General features: G+C 36.0%; 1 protein-coding gene across 1 annotated transcript in view; it reads left to right on the plus strand.

Moving 5' to 3' along the window:
* The window catches only part of XRCC2 (X-ray repair cross complementing 2), a 36,424-nt gene that overhangs the window by 11,013 nt on the left and 3,153 nt on the right, over positions 1 to 22,258 (plus strand). Inside the window, exon 3 of the mRNA XM_036760542.1 lies at positions 15,705 to 15,786. Within this exon, the coding sequence (XP_036616437.1) occupies positions 15,705 to 15,786 (82 nt within the window). The remainder of the gene's footprint in view (positions 1 to 15,704; positions 15,787 to 22,258) is intronic.

Consider the following 22,258-nt stretch of genomic DNA (forward strand, 5'->3'; position numbering starts at 1 on the left):
GAGCCGTTTACAGCTTCCTCAGGAGACAAGTAAGATGACCTGGTATTCCTGTCTTTTTGAGGATTTGCCATATTTTGTTGTGATCAATACAGTCAAGGCTTTAGTATAGTCAATGAAGCAGAAGTAGATGTTTTTCTGGAACTCCCTTTCTTTCTCCATATTCTAGCAAATGTGGGCAATTTGGTCTCTAGTTCCTCTGCTTCTTTAAAAACCAGCCTGTTCTTGTAATTTTCAGTTCACATATTGCTAAAGACTAGTTGCAGAATCTTAAGCATAACTTTGCTGGCATGTGAAATTAGTACAATTGTTTAGTAATTTGAACATTCATTGGTATTGCCCTTCTTTAGAATTGGAACATAAACTTATGTTTTCCAACCTATTGGCCATTGTTGAGTTTTATATTGAGCGCAGCCTTTAACAGCATCATCTTTTAAGATTTTAAATAGCTTGTCTGGAATGTCATGACCTCCACTAGCCTTGTTGTTAGCAATGCTTCCTAAGGCCCCTTGGCTTCATTCTCCAGGATGTCTGGCTCTAGATGAGTAACCAAGCTCTGCTCTGACAAAAGGCAGCGATCCAGGAGCTACACAAGTGCACCATAGAGAAATAAGTAACAATTTCTCCTTCTGTCATTTTCCTCTGAAAGTCTTTGTTTTTGAGGATTAATTGGGCTGATTTGCCTCTATAGTTTGTCAGTTCTTGGTGTTATTTTTTCATTTTTAATGAAATTTTCCTTTTGAGGGACCTTCCTTTTTGCTCTGATATGATAGATGCAGTTTCATTTGAATCATTCTTGAGATGCTTGACTTCCCCACATCCACAGGCATTGAAATATCTCTAATAGTCAATGAAGTGTGCTCTTGAAAAGCTATAATTTTTGCACATTTCTTGGAGACATAGCTGTTCTTACAAATTACAGAATTAAAAACAACAAAAGAGCAATGGAATACATATTTGGCACAAAATCCAGTACATATTTTTCTGGAGGATAACTAACTAAAGGTAGGGAAACCAATTCAGTTTAATTTCACCTGATTAAAGCGAAGCATCCTGAGTCAGCATAGTTTTATTTAGTAGAAGCACATATATTTGGCTATTACTGTCACAAAATGGAATTGCATCAAAATTATTGCTTGTCCCAAGTAACCTGCCCACCACTGCCATATCCTCAAGCGTTTTTAGGGTCGCACATTAGATGTAGTAGGCCGTAAGTATTTTCTTTTTCCTACCTCTAAGCCATTATCACCCTTGGCCCTCTTGCCTAGAATTATGCCCTATTACAGCACCATCAGTTAAAAAAATCTTTAATGGCCCAACTCAAGCATTAAATTCTCCATGAAGCCATTACTAATAGTCTTCTTCTTCCCCCCACCCCCAAAGCCAGAAGTTAGCTCTTTTACTTTTAGTCCCTTACTACTCTGCTTGAAACTTCTATGTACTTATTCTAACATGTTTAAAGTTCTCTATTTAGCCTCATACCTTACACATCATCTAATACACTAATTTTTTTTATCATTCCTACTAGATTTTAAACTTTTGTATCCCCAGTGCCTAACATAGTACATTATGCTACACACGCAAACACACACACACACACACACATACACACACAATATAAGTACATAAGGACAGCTAGGTGATGCAGTAGATAGAGTACTGGGCCTGGATTAAAGAAGAGTCATCTTCCTAGTTCAAATCTGGTTTTAGACGCTTAGTAGCTGTGTAACCCTGAGCATTTTCCTCATCTGCAAACAGCTGGAGAAGGAAATGGCAAACCACTCCAGTATCTTTGCCAAGAAAACTCCAAATGGGGTCATGAAGAGACAGAAATAACTAAAAATGACTGAATGGTAACAAATACATATATTTAAATATTCAACTAGATCCATGATTGATACAGATTTTCCCTACACTGATATAGATCACAGAATCTGTCTTAATTTATTAAGTCCCCATAATGAAAGGATTTGTTCTGTTATATTTGGACACAGTCAAAAGGCCACACCCAAGGACCTAGAAAGCTGCATGTGTCTTCAGGTTCCCCACCGCTATCACAGACTATCCATGCTGCTTTTTCTGTGTGACTCTTATCCATGTCCTATTAAGTTCAAAATGGGGATCAGCTAAACATGCTGAATGTTTATCTTGTTTCCTTCTAAAATCTAGAGGATACCAGTGGAGCCATGGTTCATTTGTTGTTCCTCACTTTTTCCACTTATAACTAGTATTTTTTTTTTATTTTATACAGTATGTCCTAGTGCAGTATTAAGCTAGTAGTAAGGCTTTTTTACTATGAAGTCATCTTTTGGGGGGGGGGTTTCTTTGTAGTTCCTTAATTTTTATTTGTTACAGCCTACTTACACCCACCATATATTCCTTCATTGCATTGTGGTACTCTTTTCTTCAGAGACTGTATTAGTCCATGACTCACAACCATTTTGTTGTTGTTTCAGTCATGTACAACTCTTCATGACCCTATGTGGGGTTTTTATCTGCAAAGATACTGGAGTGGTTTGCTATTTCTTTCTCCAGTGCATTTTATGGATGAGGAAACTGAGACCGGATTTGGACTCAGGTTTTCCTGACTCCTGGCCCGGCACTCTATCCACTGTGCCACCTAGCTGCCCTACTCACAACCATACAACATCATTTTGGTTTTTGTTTTTAATCTAATTTATTACATTTTAATTTCCAAACTGTCTCCCTAGAAAAGGCCATCATTTGACACAGATGTGCGCATGCAGGCGGACACACACACAATCATACTAGGCATACTTCTGTTTATCAGTTCTTTCTCTAGAGGTGGACAGCATCTTCCTTAATAGGTCCTTTGTAGTGTATTTGAGTATTTATAATACTCAGAATAACTTAGCATTCACAGTTATTTTCAAACAGTATTGCTGTTACTGTATGCAGAATTATCTTGGTGCTGCTCATTTCACTCTTCATTATTTTATGCCAGTTTTTCCATGTTTTTCTAACATCAACCTAATCATCATTTCTTACAGCACAGTAGTATTCCATCACAATCATATACTACAACTTTTTTTTTTGGAGGGGGAAAGGCAGGGCATTTGGGGTTAAGTGACTTGCCCAAGGTCACACAGCTAGTAAGAGTGTCATGTGTCTGAGGCTGGATTTGAACTCAGGTCCTCCTGACTCCAGGGCCAATGCTCTACTCACCGCACCACCTAGCTGCCCCATATACCACAACTTATTTAGCCATTCCCCAATCAATTTCCAGTTCTTTCCCACCACAAAGAGAGCTGTTGTACATGGCGTTGTGTAGCCTGAGGGCATGTGCAGTGCAAAGTGTTCAGAGCCAAGGCTGCAGTGAAGTTGCGTGATGCAGCATGGGTAAGTGCTGCCAGAAGCACCTTAGATTCACTATGTATTTGATTTTGAATTAATTTTAAGTTGTGCATTCAGAAACCTTTTACTGTTTCCAAATTTTTCATGACCTTCCCCCACATTCAATTACATGACCCCATATGGGGTCACAACCCACAGTTTAAGAAGCACTGTTTTAGAACATATAGGTTCTTTTTCTTTTTTTCTAATCACCTTGGTAGACCTAGTGCTATTGCTGGGTCAAAGGATATACACAGTTTTATAACTCTTTGGGCATAATTCCAGATTGCTCTCCAAAATGGTTGAATCAGTTCATAGTTCCACAGTGTCCCAATTTTTCCGCAGCCCCTCCAACATTTGTCACTCTCTCCTTCCATCATTTTAGCAAATCTAATAGGTATGAGATACCTCAAAGTTGTTTTAATTTGCATTTCTCTAATCAATAGTGATTTGGAGCATTTTTTCATATCACTATATATTGCTTTGATTTCTTCATCAAAAACCTGTATGTTCACATCCTTTGACTATCAGTTGGGGAATGACTCATATTCTTTTCAATTTGACAAAGTTCTCTACATATTTGAAGTGTGAGACCTTCATCCAAGAAACTATTATCCCCCTGCCCCAATTTTTTGCTTTCCTTTTAATTTTGCCACATTTGTTTTATTTGTACAAAACCTTTTTAATTAGTGCAATCAAAATTATCCATTTTATATCTCACAATGCTCTCTCTTGTTTATTCATAAATTCTCCTTCTATCTATAAGTTTAGTAGGTAATTTGTTCCATGTTCTTCTAATTTATTTATGATATCTCCCTTTCTATCTAGGTCATGTATCCATTTTGACCTTATCTTGGTAAATGGTTTAAAATATTGGTTTATAGCCAATTTCTGCCAGACTTCTTTCCAATTTTCCCAACAGTTTTTTACAAAATAGTCAACTCACATCCTAAAAGCTTAAATCTTTACCTTTGTCAAACACAAGCTTACTATAATTACATCTGTGGATATGTCTACTCTGTTCCACCGATCCACCTATTTCTTAGACAGTACCAGATAGGCACCTTTGTTTCAGGGAGAAGTTTGGTCTGGTAACTGGTTAAAAGAGGCTTGTAGTTCTTCAGAGGCAATCTAATGCACTTCTCCTGTTTAATTTTGAGCCCAGTGCACTTCTCATTTACAGTCTCCAAGACACACACACACACACACACACACACACGTTGGATAAGTTACAGTTAGACTGTCCATCTAATTATATGTAATAATATATATATATAGGAATACATTTGGAATGCCAAAAAGTAATTGGTTTTTACTGTGTGTCCAAACTGAAATCACTCTTCAACTGGGATTCTGTGCTGGTTATCTTCAGTGAAAGTGGTGAATATCTTTGGCATGACAATAGGCAATTCATAAATGCTTAATTTAATCAAATAATTATCTTTTTTTTTAAAGAAAAAGAGGGACTTTATTACTGGGGTTAAGTTGACCACGCACAGGCTTTTACTTTAAGCAGTCTAGCAGAAAAGCAAAAAGTTAAGATTAGTAAATCAATGGCACGCCCTTGTTAAAAGATCAAATAATTGTTTAAGTCTTCTTTTGTTTCATTTAGCATGAATAAAAAGAAAATATTATATATGTATATGTATATAATATAGCTCTTCATATACTTGATTGAGGCACGAAAAACCTGTTCATACTTTTATTATTTTTGATGTTATCGTTCTAGAAACATAATTGTAGAACTGAGTTTTAGAAATTACCTAGGACCTAGTCCAACTCCTTATTTTACAAATGACAAAACTGAAACTCGGAAAGAATATGACTTTCCCAAAGTCCCATAGCTGGTTATGGACTGAAGTCTAGAAGCTAGAATTCAGATCTCACTCTTTTTAAGTGCTCTCATATCTTTTATAGTTAGCAATAAACCTTACCAGTACATTATGGGAATAATGTACCTTGGTTTTTTAATATATACCTTGTATAAGCCTGAAGTGGGAAGAGATGGAAAAAATTAATGAGTATAGTTTTTATTTTTAATTGTCAGCTGAGATGTTTAAAATCCTGTAATTACCTTCAGAAAATATTATACTTAATGAAGTCTGAGTATTAAAGTTCACTGTTGATAATTACTTTTTCTTTTGCTACCTAGAAACTAGCCTTATGGAAAGCTTCCTATAATACATTACAGAATTCTTTTCTCCCTCTGGTGCAAATAACTATTTACAGAATGTTTAACAACTTTTTATTTGGGTTTTTCTATGAATCCATTTTACTGGAGTGGTTGATTTTTTTTTTGTAAAGGATTTTCTAGATTTAAAAAAGGGTGGGTTTTTTTGTAGCATCATTGAGAATTTTTATTAGTAAATTTTGCTACCTAAAGTTATCTTTCAGTTTTCTAAACTGATAAATAGGTTACTTTTGTCTTTTTTTTCTTTTTCTAGGGTATGATTTAAACATTAAAAGTATTATTAAATGTTCCATGAGCTATTCTCAGAGTATATACATAGAAACAATACAATTTAACAGTATAGTCAGAGAGTATTGATTGACTTTTCCATGTTATTTAGACAAAAGCTGTTTTGAACAGATGGTCCTAGTTCAGTATCCTGAAGGCTAATATTCTTTAAACCAGCAAAGGAAACTTAATTCCATATGTATAGATCATGCCTTAAAAGGTAAGGGAGTATTATTAGAGCAGCCAAAAGTTATACTAGTACAGCTCTCATTAACCATTACCTCCACTCTCACTTCCTATTTATTGCTGCCCCATTTAGCCTTCCCCATAGTACAAGGCTCAGAGAACTTGATGATAGGCCTGTAATAAGCATTTCCCCCAGCTATGATCTCTCCTCTTAGCCCATTTACTTTATCTTCAGTTATCCCATTTCCAACATCAAAATACCTAGGTCTTACCTATAAATGAAATGTCTGCTTTTCTAATTCTACCAGTTACCTACTTTTTTCTGTTTTCTCTTCTGCCTACTCTTAAATAATTCCAAAAATTCTTCACTTCTTTCCTGAAACTTCCCTGACTTTTCCAAAGGTAGCAATTTCCCTTTGGCAGTGTCCATACATTTAAATCCTACGACTTTATTCTTCAGTCTTAAGCCTTTGTGTTAATGTGGTGCAAATTTTAACTTTATACGTTTGCTCATCGTTTTAAGTATTGTTTTCCGTTGTTGGGAGACAGTGTGTTGTAGTGGCTCTTGTGGATGGCCTGGGTTTGAATCTTCCTTTAGACACTTTATAGCTGGGTGAACCTAGGCAAGTCCTTTAATCTCTCTGAACATCAGTTTTCTTTTTTAAAATTATTTTTAAGTCTTTGACAATTGATCATCATTACGATATTGCTGTCACTGTATACAGTGAACCTTAGTTTTCTTATCTCTAAAGTAGAAGTCATAGCACCAATTTCACAGGATTATTGTGAGGATTAAATGAGATAACTATATAAAGTGCTTTGCATACCTTAATGCATTATGTGAGCTATGATTATTACAATTCATCTCATTCTCATCTTTCTTGATAGAGTTCAGTTAGAATAGATCCTGGAACAAGTTATTTATTTCAACTATTTTTAATACATTTTTATTGATACTTTTTTATCATCTAGTTCTGGTTCTCAACCACTCTTCCAGAAAGTTATCCCTCATAAAAAGAATAAAAAAGAGAAAATTAGTTCAGTAAAACTAACCAATATATCAAAAAAAGTCTTGATATTTATTAACATTGTTTCACACCCGTAGTTTCCCTCTGAAAAGAAGAGATTGGTGCCTTTTCATATTTCTTCTTCAAATCCAGCCACACTTGTCTATTATAATTTTTTAATTTAATTTTTTTTAATTAACACAAATCTATTTTCTTTTCCTCCTACCTCTGAAAAAGGCAAGGAAAATCCTTTTAACAAATATGCTTGATCAAGCAAAACCAATTCCCACATTAGTTTTGTCCAGAAAATGTCTCATTCTGCTCCAAATCTTTCATCACTCTCAGGACTCAGGAGGTGGGTAGCTTGTTTTTATCATGACTCCTTTGGGGATGGTCATTGCATTGATTAGAATTCTTAAGTCTTTAAAAATTGTTTGTCTTTAGGAAGGAAGGAAGCAAGCATGTATCTGATTTGATCCTCACAACAACCGTAGAAGGTAGGGTTTTATTATCCTATTATCCTAATTTTATAGTTGAGGAAACTGAGACAGACAGAGGTTAAGTAACTGACTTCTCTTGGGTCATCCAGCTAGTATATGTTTGAGGCAAAATTCAATCTCAGGTCTTTCGAACTCCAGGCCCTCTATCTGCTCTATCTGCTGGTTCACCAGTTGCCTCTTTACGGTATGTTGTTATGTATAAGTTGTTCCATTTCTTCTCACTTCATTCTTTATCAGTTCATACAAGTTGTCAGAGGTTTCTCTGAAACTTGTCTTCATCATTTCTCATAGCACAGTAATATTCCATTATATTCACATGCCGTAATTTGTTCAGACATTCCCCATTTGTTTTAGTTTTGAGTTCTTTGCCACCGTGAAGACAGCTGCTGTAAATATTTTCGTACATATGGGTCCTTTTCTTTCTTTGATCTCTTTGGGGTACAGACTTATTATTGGTATCAGTGGATCAAAGGGTATGCAAAGTCAAGTCACTTTTGAGGCATAATTCCAAACTTTGCCACATTCAGTTTTGATTATTCTTTCATTTTACGTTGTTGTGGTAGTTGTGTGTTGTTTTTCTAGTTGTTCCATTTTGTATCAGTTCACATATTTTCTCATGCTTCTCTGTACTTTTTTTTTTTTGAAGGGGGGAAGGCAAGGCAATTGGGGTTAAGTGACTTACCCAAGATCACACAGCTAGTAAGTATGTCAAGTGTCTGAGGCCAGATTTGAGCTCAGGTCCTCCTAACTCCAGGGCCAGTGTTGTACTCACTACGACACCTAGCTGCCCCACTTTTTTTTCTTATAGTGCAGTAATATCTCATTACATTCATTTACCACAATTTGTTTAGTCATTCCCCGATTTGTTTCTAGTTCTTTGCTAATCAAAATGTGCTGTTTTTGGAGTATATTGGACTTTTCTCTTTGTCATTGATGTCCTTGGTATGTCTAGCAATGGACTCTCTATATCAAAGGGTATGAATGTTTTATTCACATTCTTTTCATAATTCCAAATTGATTTCCAGAATGATTGCACTAGTTCACAGCTCCATCCGCAGTGCATTAGTTTGCCCATCTTTCCAGAAATCTCTCTGATATTGACTCTTGCCCTATTTGCCATTTTTCTGGGTATAAGGTGAAAATTCAAGATTGTTTTAATTTGCATATCTCTTATTAGTATTTGACATCAGGCATTTTAATTTCCAAATATTATAACCTTTTCTTAGTACTAATTTTCCTTGACCTCCTGTGGCATTTGACGCTATGGACCATACTCCCACTTCTTTGATTTTTGTGAAATTGCTTGCTCATAGTTTTCCTTCTTTAGTACTCCGTATTCTCTTTTAGTAGTTCATTGTCCTCTTCTCACCCTCAATGTGGATATTCCTAGAGGGTCTATTATAGACCCTCCTCTTTCTATAATCTCTTCCTTGACAAACTTATCTGTCCCTGTAGGTTGGATGTGTGCCATGTGCAAATTAATCACCGATCTGTATAGCCAGACCTGAGCTCCAGTCCTGCATCTCTAGTTGACTGCTGGAGATTTCCGCTGAAATGTCCTGCTGAGACTCAAACTCAGCACGTCCAAAACTGAATTCATCTTTCCCTCCTGCCCCCATCACTCTTCTTCTCTTCCCAAATCCCGTTTTCCTTAGTTCATCCTAGTCACCCAAAATTGAACCTTTGAAGTCAACTTTAACTCTTTCCTTTCCTTAAAACCAGCAGTTGTATCTTCACAATTTCTCTCATATCCCATCCCCTTTCTGCCTTCATATTGCCCACTTCAGGCCCTTCTCGCTTCTTCCCTTTCCAGTCCATCCTTCTTACTGCTGCCAAAATTATCTTCCTGAGGTATGTCTGACCATGTCAGCCTCTTACCCAAAAACTTTCTATGACTCTCTGTTGATTCTAGTATTAACCCTTTCCCCCTTTCCCTGGCATTTATGCCCTGACGTAATTTGGCTCCAACTTACTTTTCAAGCTTTATTTCATATTATTTCCCTTCATGTATAGAAGTTTCCTGAAGATCAGTATGCTGTCTCCAAATTTCATGCATTTGCACCAACTGTTCCACATCCCTGGAACATGATCTGTTTTGTGCTTTTCAGAATCTTTCTCTTCCTTAAAGACTCACCTGAGATGCTGTTCTCCCTCATCTCTCCCCATCCTCTCCCAGCTAAAAGAAAGCATTCTTCTCCCCATATGAATTTTCCTAGAGTTCTTTGGCTGGGTCTTTCCTTTGCTCTCATCGCATCTTGTATATGCCTTGTTCTTCCTAGCACGATATAAGCTTCATGGGGAGAACACTGCAATTTTTTTATTATTGTTTCCCTCATGACCGGGTGTGTCATCACAGTGCCATGGTTGGAAATTCCTAGTTTGGGAACTCATTTCATCAAAATGGATCACAAATGGAAAGTTTCTGTAACTCTAAGGAGTTTCTTGAGGCACATAGCAGTTAAATGACTTGCCATGGGGTCACATACCTAGTGTCAGAAGTGTAGTTTGAACCCAAAGCTTTCTGACTCCAACCCCAGCTATCACATATGTCTTACTGTTTATATAGACACCTCCCACATAGTAGATCCCACCATTTCCATTCACATAATCACCACCTTGCTTCAGGCCCTCATGACCTCATGGATGAACTATAGCTTCCTATTTGGCCTCCATACTAAAATGTCTCTTCCCTACTCCAATCCATCCTCTGTGTAACTGCTTGTGAGTTTCCTGAAGTGTAGGTACAACCATGTCTGACCTCTCAACTAAATCAACTCTAGTGGTTCTCTGTTACCTCAATAAAATACAATCTCTTTTTGACATTCATTGCTCTTCACAGTCTGGTCCCTTCTTACCCTTCCATCTTAATAAGTAAATATATATTACTAGTAATAGATATTATTTCCCTTTACACATTCTACCATCCAGACATATTAACTTAATTACTCTTCCTCGCAGAGTTCTACCACCCCACCCCACCCCCGCCATACCTGTAATGCACTGTTTCTTTACTTCTGCCTCTTGGAATCCTTGGATTTCTTCAAGACTTGGCTTAAACATTACCTTCTACAGGAAGCTTTCCTCACATCTCTCCTTGCTCAGCTTCTTACTCTTCAGAATTTTCCATTTCCTGTCTTGCCACCTTTTCACTGTAGAGTGTCTATATCTCTGTGGCTTATCTCCTCCTCCTGTTGGTGATTTCTGCCTAGAACCTCCATTTGAGGAAGTACCCAGGTCAACCATAGCTCACATTTCTCCTTGCTCCGTTCTTGATTTTTTGGACTTTTCCACCTTCTTTCACATGAGGACTTCTCCCTTTTCTTCTCCTCTCCCTTCTTTCTCTTTCCCCTTCCACATCCCTCCATTTTCCAGCTCTCTTTTGTGTCTTGTCTTCTCCTATTAGAGTGTCAGCTGCTTGAGGGTAAGGACTGTCTTTTTGTTTTCCCAGAGCTTAGTGTAGTTCCTGGCAAATAGAACTTAATGAATGCTTCTTGGCTGACTTTCCTAATCATATATATGACATATGGTACCTGATTAATAAATCTTTACTGGCTGACTGATAGTAATAACTAATATTTATAGAGAACTTTAAGGGTTGCAAAGTACTTTATATACATCATTTGAGTCCTAAAAGAAACCTGAGGGAGGTAATGATATAGGTGATATTGTAGCAGACACAATATTTGATAAATGAATCTCTTAAATTTATTTTAACTCTAGTAGCAAAAATTGCCTACAGTAAAGGCTAAGTTCCTATTAACAGTGATATTACAGTATAAGTGTTAAAAAAAAATTCTTCCACTATAATAAATTATTTACATTCACCAGACTTTTATTTAGTGCCTCTTCTGTCCAAAAAAATATTATCAGCATTCGTTGCTTGAATTTAAAGAATTATTTTAGCCCGTCAGTTCTGAAAACAATAGACCCTTTTATTTGGCCCAAAAGGCCAATTCGTTTAACTGGAGACACCCAGTGGTGAAAGAGACGGAGATAAAAAGGGGAAGATACTAAGGCAACAACAATCTCCTTACACTAGGGCTGCTCAGCGAGCCCTTCACATGAGGACCATGACTGACTCTGTATACTGTATATCTTACATTCAGTATTTATTCCCTCACTGGACTGGAACTGGGACTAACAATTCCAAAGTTGGACTAGGGAGGTCTGCTGGAAAGGGATGCAGCAGTAGATATTGCAGAGGAAGTTTGGGCCTGATGGTCTAAAGGCCATGGCAGAAAAAAGGAATCAGCAATGGTCTAGGACGTAGGTTTCCAAAGTGAGTGATACTGCCCTTTGAGGGGTGCTGGAATGATCCAGTGGGGTGGTAGGAGCCTTGGATGCAATTGGAGAGTGTCAAATAAAAATAAGAGGGCGGTGGAAGCATAATGAAAGAAGACAAGAAAATTTTGAAAAACCATTAGTACATGTTTCATCTGTTGTGTAACAGAGTTAAGGTCATAGTGCTTACGTTATTTTCCAAATAAACACACAAAATGCAAGTTATAACCAATCAATGGTCAAGTCCGCCAACCGGTCTTAACAAGCATGTGTTGGCAGGCGAGTGTGCCGTGCATCTTCAAGAAGTCTAGCATGCCTTGGCAGGAATATGGGCATGTAATGACTTGTTTACAGTATGATACTATACAGTTACATGACACAATATCGTGTTATTAAAATTTCAATGCAGGAAAAACTCACAAATTTACAATAAATTATTAAATTTAAGATGCATCATTTCAAAAAAAAATTTTTGAAATGATGCAGATTTTTTTTAAATCCACTAAAGTGTTCAAGAAAGTAGATTTGGGGTGGGGTGGGGGGGGAGGGAGGTGCTGAGTAATTTTTTTTAAAAAGGGGGCAGTAGGCCAAATAAGTTTGGGAACATCTGGTCTAGGAGAAGATTCATGCTCCAGGGCACATCTCTTAGCTCAACTGGGAATGGTGGCAGATTGTTATTTTGTAGGGAGAGGAAGGATTATGCTAAGGGGGCTCTGATTGATTTCTCACTCCTGAAATCCCTGGCAGGGAGGCCCTCCCTAATCATCGAGGAGAGTATAGATTTCTACCCTGAAATCTTCCAGGTTTCTAGATATGAGGATTCCAGATAAGGGGCAAGTCAGAAGAGATGTGAACGTGCCAGGCAAGAGGAATGGGTATGGCTAGGGAATGGAAAACCTAGGGAACAGAGGAAAAAAAATCAGGTTTTTCTGAACTACAGAACATTAACACTTTATTAAACTTTAACCTAATTCAGAATTTTCCAAACTAATTTGGCCACAGAATACTTCTAGGCTTGAAACAAATTGTGAGGACCTACACACACTGATTAGGGAGTCCCTGGACCAGCAGATGGAATACTTCTTGGAAAATTTGGAGCAAAATAAAGGAAATTAAGTCTACTTTCACATAGAAAAACAAATCAATATAGCACTAGGCTACTTGTACCTCAAGGGGAGGTGTAATCCATTGGCACCTTGAACTTATAGGCCTTCAAATAGCAGCTTGACTGTTTCCAAGCCAGGCCTACTGCATCTCTTGGTCTAAGAGAAGGTTTAAAGCTCTGTGACCCTCCCTTTCTTGCAGCCTCTTAATCTGCTTCTATTATCAGGTGATCTGGGCTACCAGCCCAGTCTATCCCTCTATAAGATCCATTCCCAAACTTTGGGGGGTCTTTGACTGGTGTTAAACTGTTGCCTCAGCTTGCAGCCTTAGTTTGTAGCCAAGGTCATATTCAAGGGCCATCCAGCATGATACATAGAACATTCAAGAACCTTAACCATATGAACTTCAGGAATTTAAAATAACCTCCATGACATGATGAGTCATTGTAGTAGGACTCTTTATAGATATGAAGTTTGGTGTAAATAATTTTATACAAATCAAGCATCTATGTATGCAAGGCACTGTCCTAGGTGCTGTGTATACAAAGACAAAATTAACAATGTTTTTTCTTCTCAGGGAACTTCCATTCTCAGAACCCTCTAATGTCTGTAATGACCATATTCCTCACAGCAATGCTGTGAAGGAAGCACTTTATTTGAAAATACATAAAATTGTTTATAACATGACCTTTTATTATAATCATTTTTTGCCATTTAAGTTTCAGCCTCTTTTACAGGCCCTGATGTTATCAACATCAGTTAGAAGAGATCTTCCCCATATAGGAGCCGCACTTTACCTTGTAACAACCAATGTAGCAGTGCCACATTGGCCACCCTCTGATGCAGAAGCCCAAGTTTCCTGTCACCTTTTCTCGTCATAGTAGAAGGGAGATTTTTATCAGTGTTCCTTTGTCTGAAATTTCAGAAATCCTTCTGGCAGCCATGTCTCACCCTCCTTTCATATTATCATACATAAAACACAGCATGCTTTTTTTTTGCGTTAGATTCCTTGTTGCCATAGTTGGAAATTGGAAGTGGAAGATGTAATTGTGGGGGGAAAGTTATGTATAACATAATGCTACCTTTTTTGAATATTTAATAAATGTCTTATTTACTTTATCAAAAATATCTGCAGTCCTCTTTTCCTCACCAAATTGTCGTATTTCTGAGTTGTTAATATTCTGGGCTGTAGAAAATTCTTTCAATTTACACCTAATTTTTAGAATGCTTGGTAAATATACTACTGTTTCTTACAAAATTAGCCCTAAAGAATAACTCTCTCCTATCCAAGTCACACTGGAGTGCTAGTACCTTCTTTAGCATTTCATCACTACCCCTGAGGGTCGGTTTTTATTTGCATTTGTGTAGCCATAAATACATACACACATGAACATACTCATTTTGTGATTACAAGGTAAGAAGATTAATTTCAAAGTAGCTGCCCTAGTAGGCTCTACTATAATGTTACTATCGATGTATTTGACTAAAAATGTTTTTGAAACTCTTCTCTGGATTTCCTTCTGAACCTTTTGGTATATTATTTTGAGCATGATTAGCTGTGGCAGATCTACATTTTTTTAGGCTGAATCTGATTTTGGAACTAACCAAATTCCATTATTGGAGATAGGTCTGATGAGTAAGATTGGTGTTTAAGCTGGGTAATAGCTTCTTTGGATAAAATGAGATTTGATCAGAGTTGTAACTATTATAGGGTAAAGGGGACTTGGTCTGGAATACTTAGCAAGAGTAGTTAAGAGAGGGAGTTACCAGATGGTAGGCTGGGTGAATTCCTCCCCTGTGTCATACATAGCATTCCCCTCTACCCCAGCACAGCAGCCCAAAGTGTCTTAGGGTCACTTTATCTTACCCCTTCCCCAGCAAGATACTATTTCTTCTTCCCCTAAATGAGAACAGGTTGTTGTTTTGGGTTTTTTTGCCACTTACCTTGGGCACATAAATCCCTAGTTATTACACTACATGTGATCATATGGTAATGATGAGACTTTTCTTGTTTGGCTCAGAGGATAATTTAAAAGAGGCTTCCAGAAATGTTTTGAATGATAGAAGAATTATTGTAATAAGTATATAACCTCTCAAGCTAAGTACTCTGAATTGCCAGTAATCATTTAGGTTACTAAATGCTGGTGTGATTTTAAAAATCTCCTTTAACACTGTATATGTATACACTCACCTACAGAGTATTGAGTAACCTAATTTTCCTAAATGTTTCACCTATCTGTGATTTCACTAGTGTGTCCTTACTTCTATTAATGCAGATTGCAACCCCTACAGTAGACTTGCCATGCTTCCACTCCCCTGAAAAAAAATTCACCTTGTGCCCAACCTTCTGGATAGGGAGTCTTCCAAAACTTGGCCAGGCTGATCCTCAAAAAGGAGACAGAGAGCCCATCACCAGACTGGTACTCTATAGCTTTTCAGCTCTGGTCCATGATGAGACCTCATAATAAAACTTCATTGGAGGTGTAAAATGTTTCACACCTTTAAATATGCATCTGGTTCATAACTAAACTAATGATTAGATTCCTGTTGATTATCTGAGATAAAGAAAGTTCATAATAATTATTTTTTGCTGTGCTGGTGGTCAGTTTTTGCTGTTAATATTTTGGCATGACAAATAGCCTCCTAAGTTACATTATCATTTTACTTCGTTTGGTACTTTTATTATTTGCAGCATTTTATCCCAGTCCATAGTGTAAAAAAAGGATTGCTAGTAGGCATTCTTACACTCATAAATGTAGCTGTTTAATGGTCATTATTTATAGCTAAAGAGCTTTTTTTCTCTCTTTTTGTTTGAAAGCTTCTTGCTCGACTTGAAGGTAGAAGTTCCCTGAAAGATATAGAACCTTTTTTGTTTGCTGATGAAGGCTCTCCTATCCATGGTAAAAAATAAATTTTAAATTGGGGGGGGAGGGTCGGGTGCACTGTCGGGAGGGAAGATATCTTTGAAAATATGTCCCTTATGTTATTTTTGCACTCTCATGTATGAGGATGTCAAAGTTACAGACTTTGAAGCACATAAATATCTAGCAGGTAGCAGGCTAGAAGATGAAAATGAAAGACTGAGATAATGATAATAGACCAAATTCTTTATTATAACCAATGCTTAGCTCAGTCTAGCACTTAAGACAGTGTCTCAAATATAGTATACATTTAATTAATATTTGTTGCCTGACTTTTTGTTATTGTGTGGTAGTAAATGTTCCATTATTTGTGGGTAAATGATGTGAATTTTTTCTGGGGCATACTTTTCATTTAAAAAGTAGTACTCCGTTAAATTGCTACTTTGACATTTAATATCCTTTATCACCACCCCTTGCCCAAACCAGCATTTCCTTTGGAATGGGGGTGGAGCACGTCAGTACCTCATCATTTGTAAGTGAGCTGTGGTCTAGCAGAGGAAATACTATCAGTTACTATTTCCTATGCCGGGAAAAGTTTGTAAATAACACCTTTGCACAGGTTGCATATTTATATTAGTTTAAAAGACTTATTTGTTCTCAGAATTGAAGGAAGAAGTTGAGCTGAGTGAGCAGATAGGATAGTACATTCAGTAATACTTCATGTATCTAGGGGTCATTTATTTGGGAGCTTTCTGTATTTGAAGGAAAGCCAAGATGTGGACTGCCTTCTTCCATCCTCTCTTCCTGAATTCCTTCATAAAAGCCCATTTCAAATACTGCCTCTCATGAAACTGATTCTACCCCCTATCTCATATGGCACTGTGCTTACATTTTACTTGCATACCTTTTTGTGTTGTAGTCGTCTGTATGTCATGTTTTTAGCTACGATGCCACAGAGACCATGGACCAAAGGTAATGCACTTGCCCTCAGAGGAAAACTAATAGAAACTTCCGCTTGGGGCTTATTTACTTGTTTCATAGACTGACCTAGCCAAAGAATTCATCATCGAGTGGCCAGCTTATTGGTGGTGAGTTCGTATTTAGTAATACTGGTCTTTTGGAAGAAAAGCAAAACTGTTTCTGGGGACCATAGTCAGCACCTTTCCTGCATTGTAGAACTAACTAGAGCTGGCACCTCACTGGCATAACCCTCAAAAATACAGGGTCATTTCTCTGCCACAATTAACTTATTCTTGTTTTAGAAATAATTCTAACAGACTTGGCTATCTGACTTTACAATTGACAGCAGATGAAAAGAATTGAAATGAGTGTTGATAGCATGGTAATAGGAGCAGATATGGACAGCCAGCCTCTCCCTAATGAGTGAGAATACTAAAAAAATAGCAAAAGTAGAAACAAGCCCCAAAAGGACAGCATCATTTTGCATATTTAGTTATATCATTTGCCAAAATAACCAGCTTTTGGTCAGTAGCTGATGTTTGCAAGGAGATGTGAACAGAAGGTTGCTTTGTAATTTATCATATAGTAAAATTGATTATCAGCCTTATATTTTTCAAAGTGGGATATCTTTCACTTGTCCAGCAATATTTGAAGACAGGACTGGTTACTTCTGTTAGAAGAGGACCAGTTTCACGTACAATTCCTGCTGCTTTCATATTGTAGTATGTTGTGTTTGGCAGGAGAATAATTTTGCTTTAAAGTCTTTTCCAGATCTTTGATCAAATGAAGGATATTTTGGTCAGTGGTACCTCAGCTTATCTGTTGGGAACAATGAAGGATTCAGTACATAAATATGATTCTGTGTTTTTGAAATGTGATTTCTTTGAACTAACAAAAATAATAAATTTCTTAAAGTTCCCCATTTGAAGTGATATGCATATGTATTATGTGTATATGCGCATACAAAGGATTTTTTATGTAAATGTAAGAAATGTGGTTTTAGTTTTTTAGTTAAGGGCAGGTATTTTCTAATAATACTTATATGGAAATGTTTAACTTACTCTGGATTATTATTCTGTATGTTTTGTTCTATATATCAAATATTTTTTCTTTTTAATTTTCTTGAAATTCTTACAAAGAATATTTTGTTTTGATATATTATTATTCAAAGGATTACAATTTTGCTAATTATTTCTCTTATTCCTGTATTTTAAAAATTGAACTGAAAATATTAGATATTAAAATATTAGCTATTGAACTGAAAATATTAGATATTAAAGCTAAACAGCAAAAATCAGTTATCTTAATTTCATCATGATGTTTAATTTTATTTGCACACAAGATTTGACTTTTTTATATGAATATTTCCCTGATGAATATGGTTTTTATTGATTTCATTGGTACTGCTGTCCCTCATCCATACATACTGCAACTCCTTATTCTTGTCTATCTACAGACTTCCATAGAACATATAGTCAGTGTTCTAGATACCTTCCTCTGCCTCTTTTAAATCTCAAAATTACCATTGTAGCAATCAGGTGGTTCATCTTTTACATCCTTTTCTCCTTACATGACCAGATCATCTCCTTCCCTGGTGATATATATGTCCTTGAATATAATTGTTTCTATTTTTAGTGAAATTGGAAACACAAGTCTAAGTTCATGCTAACAGATTATGATAAGATATTAAAATTGCTACATTTTAACTAGTTTTTTGATAGAAACCAGTCTCCTTCATCCTGCATGTGGCATACTCATTACCACCTTAGTGCTCTTAAGTGCTTATGCTCTTGCAGTCCCATCTGCCCATAGTGCTTTCCTCTAACCACTCTATCCAAATTCTGCTAGTCTTTCAATGTCCAACCACCCTCCATGATTTGCTTCCAATTTACCTCCAGTTTTATTTGATAATATTCATCTTCATGCATTCTGTGTCCTAGGCAAATTCCCTGAATTCAACATGCCATAGCTTATCTTTGTGTACTCATGTAGACTATCAGTCCTGCCTGAAATGTTTACCCTCCTCATTTTTTGTCTTTCACAGTTCTTACCTTCCTTCAGGGCTCAGCTTAAGTTCTTTCTCTATGAAGCCAGCCCTGACCCACCTCCCTGTAGAAAGTAGAGGGAATCACTCATTTTTATTTTTGTGTTCTAGGACCTTACACTTTGGTATTTGATTACATTTAGTTTGGCAGTTTATTGAAAACTGTTGTATTCTTCTTTATACTTCTGATTGTTTTATGTACTTAAGTATTGTCTCCTCTACTAGATTATAAAGTGCTTCAAGTAATAAATCAGATCATGCCTTTATATATCCTCCATAGAGCCTAACCTTAATTTTATATGAATATTAGGCAAATGTTTAATTAATCAAAAAGGGATACTATAGTTGCAAACAAAAAGAAATTAAGAAGTATTATGTTAAAGATAATGTTTAGCAGTTTTGAAAATATAGAACCAAAAAAGGATATATGTAGACACTCCTCAATTTTTAAAACACCCAGTTTATGCATGGCCTATATATGTGAATGGCCTAGTGAGCATGGTTTTTCCTATGAGGTGTAACCATTGAAAGGAATTAGTACCCAAAACCATAGAGTTTTACTGGGAAGGAGGTAACATGTTCACAATGCCTTCCTACTATGGACTGAGAAAGCAATATGATATAGAAGAAAGAATATTAAACTTGAAATCAGGAAAGATCTAGTTTTGACTCCTGGCTTAGACACTTAACTAGCTGTCTGACAATGGGCAAAGATTCAAAGAGCCATTTATTTGTTGAAGGGAGAAGAGAGAAATGCCCCACTACTACCTTGTTTAGGCACAATGGTCATTCTTAACAAACATATTCCTATCTGGACTGGCTCAGACCACATCATCATCCGATTCCAGGCTTAGCTATTTAAAGACCTCCAGGAGTTTGGCCAGTTTTCGTCATTGCTTCAATTCTGTGGAAAGAGGTGTTCACATTTCTGGGAAAAGACAGCAGGATGGTAACACTTTTTAAAACATTAACTCCTTATTATCTGTGATTACATCAAGTGAGGGAGGGGGCTGAATTCATTTAGTCTAAGACCAACTATCCTTCTACATAGAGAAGCATGGGAAGACTTAAGTCTGTATGAACTTGGAGTGAAGTAAGCAGAACTGGGAAAACAATATACATTGTGATGACAGCAACATAAAGAGAGAACAGCAACCACTGAAACTGAACACTGAACTTTTTTGATGTAGCAAAGAAATGGAAACAAAATAGATGCATATTGATTGTGGAATGATTAAACAAATTATGGTATATGAGTTTGATGGAATATTACTGTGCTGTGAGAAATGACAAATATGATGAATACAGAGAGGCATAGAAAGCTTACAGGAACTAATACAGAATGAAGTAAGCAGAGCCCAGAAAACAGTATACAGAATGTCTACAACAATTTAAATGCAAGGAACTCTCAGTACAAATTAATTGAAAATGAATGTTGCAGAATTACAAAGAACTAACATTGTCCCAAACAAGATGTGAACATACCTCCCCCAACTCCTTTGCAGAGGTGGAAGGTGCATGGGTATGGAACGTTGCCTGTATTTTCAGACCTTTTCAATGTATTGATGAAGTATGAAGAAATAGGAAAATGAAAAAGTTTTGAAAGCTTTAAAAACCAAGACCCTTAAGATGAAACAAACATCTATAAACTGAGTCTGAAAAGTAAATCTCAAATACAATTTTTCTTTAAAAAAAAATACTCTTTGTTATATGAAGTGACTCTCTGGAAAGGGGATGGGGAAGTGCAGCTAGGAGAAATTTAGGCAATGTAAAACAAAAGATATCAATAAAAGTTTATTTTTTTAAAAACCATGGAATTATAATGATCACACTTCACCCCAAAGAAAAAATATAAGATACCTCACTCCCTTCTTTATAGAAATAGGCTCTAGTTGTAGAATATTGTAGGTAATGTCAGACTTTTTCAATATGTTGGTTAGTGAGTTACCTGTAAACATTTTTTTAAAAAGAAAGCTATACTTTGAAATTACTTAATGTTTTAAATGTCATGAAATATCTAAGACAAGTAAGGCAATTGTTTGTGTAATTATATTTTCTTATTGGCATCCATTACCATGTTAGTGATTAATAATAAGTACATAATAAGGATATAATATTAAATTTAATACATATATACACTTAAAACACTTGAGAATTCTAAAAATACAATGTATAATAGTATATCATGTATAATAATATATTATAATGTATAATAATATAATAAAGATATAATGACAAGTATGTAATTATTTATAATCTATAAGTGTTTACATAATTGGGAACAGTATTTGATGTAATCTCATCTTGTAAGATTCTTCACAGCAATTTTCATACTTAAATTTACTTAGCTAAGCTCTATTTGGAAGGGGATTCTTTTAGTTCACATTTTCTACACACACATTTTTGAGTCATTTCTAAATTAGCTCTTTGTCAATCATTTCTCTTATAATCTATGTAAATTTTTGTGAAAAAAAAATACTGCATCAAGATCTTGTGAAGTAAACCCCACATGGAAATAGCTATTTTCATATTTGCATTTCTTCTGTATTTAAGATTTACTTTTCAGACTCAGTTTATGGATGTTTGTTTCATCTTAAGAGTCTTGGTTTTTAAAACCTTTAAAACTTTTTCATTTTACTATTTCTTCATACTTCCCAATTATACCCAACTTTTGAAAGTTGGAGCTGGTACAATTTATATGAGTTTAAAAAAACAACAATGGAGAACTAAGAATATAAATGAATATAGATTATTTTATACATACTATTTAGATAAGTACTTGATTTTTTTTTTTGCATACAGTATTAGATTAGACCAGTAAGAAACCAGCTTTTCATTCTTGTTTAATTTTAACCAATCCCCAGTGGTTATCTGCCTCATCTTAACATATGCATCAGAGAAGCTTGTAGACATCAGAGTGAATCGGTTTGCTTTGGGCGCTCATTCCCCATTACAACTTTTTTTTTCTCCAGGATCCCTTGGATTTCTTCATGAAACCCCTGGAGAAATAGCTTCCAATTATTGATGTTAAAAAGTTCAAATTTATATTGTTTATCTCAATTATATTTGTATAATTGAAAAAAAGGAGAGACTTGTTTCAGGTGAATGAAGTGAAAATTTCACCGACATGTTACATGCTTTCTTACTCTAAAATTCTTATGTTTTTATAGTTCTTTGAGTGAACTGTACTCTTATCTGTTTGGTCAAAAGAAGTTTATTGATAAAAACGGTTCAAAGATTGTCTAGACATGTAGCTTACCAGTGATAAAGGTAAATTCCACCTACCTGAGCAAAATCCCTGGCTCTTCTTTTGTTGTAGCCATTGTTTCCACTGTGAAGCTGTGCTTGAAGGGTCATAGGTCTGCAACATACAAGACAGTTTCAGATTAGGCAAATATTACTATATAAATAGAGAGGATTTGTCTTTTTTCTAGGATAATCAGCATAGGAAAAAATGTGGGCGTTGATAAATAACTTGTTTAAGATGATTCCTTATGTCTATGATTA

The sequence above is a fragment of the Trichosurus vulpecula genome, chromosome 5 (assembly GCF_011100635.1).
Source record: "Trichosurus vulpecula isolate mTriVul1 chromosome 5, mTriVul1.pri, whole genome shotgun sequence".
NCBI classification, from domain to species: Eukaryota; Metazoa; Chordata; class Mammalia; order Diprotodontia; family Phalangeridae; genus Trichosurus; species Trichosurus vulpecula.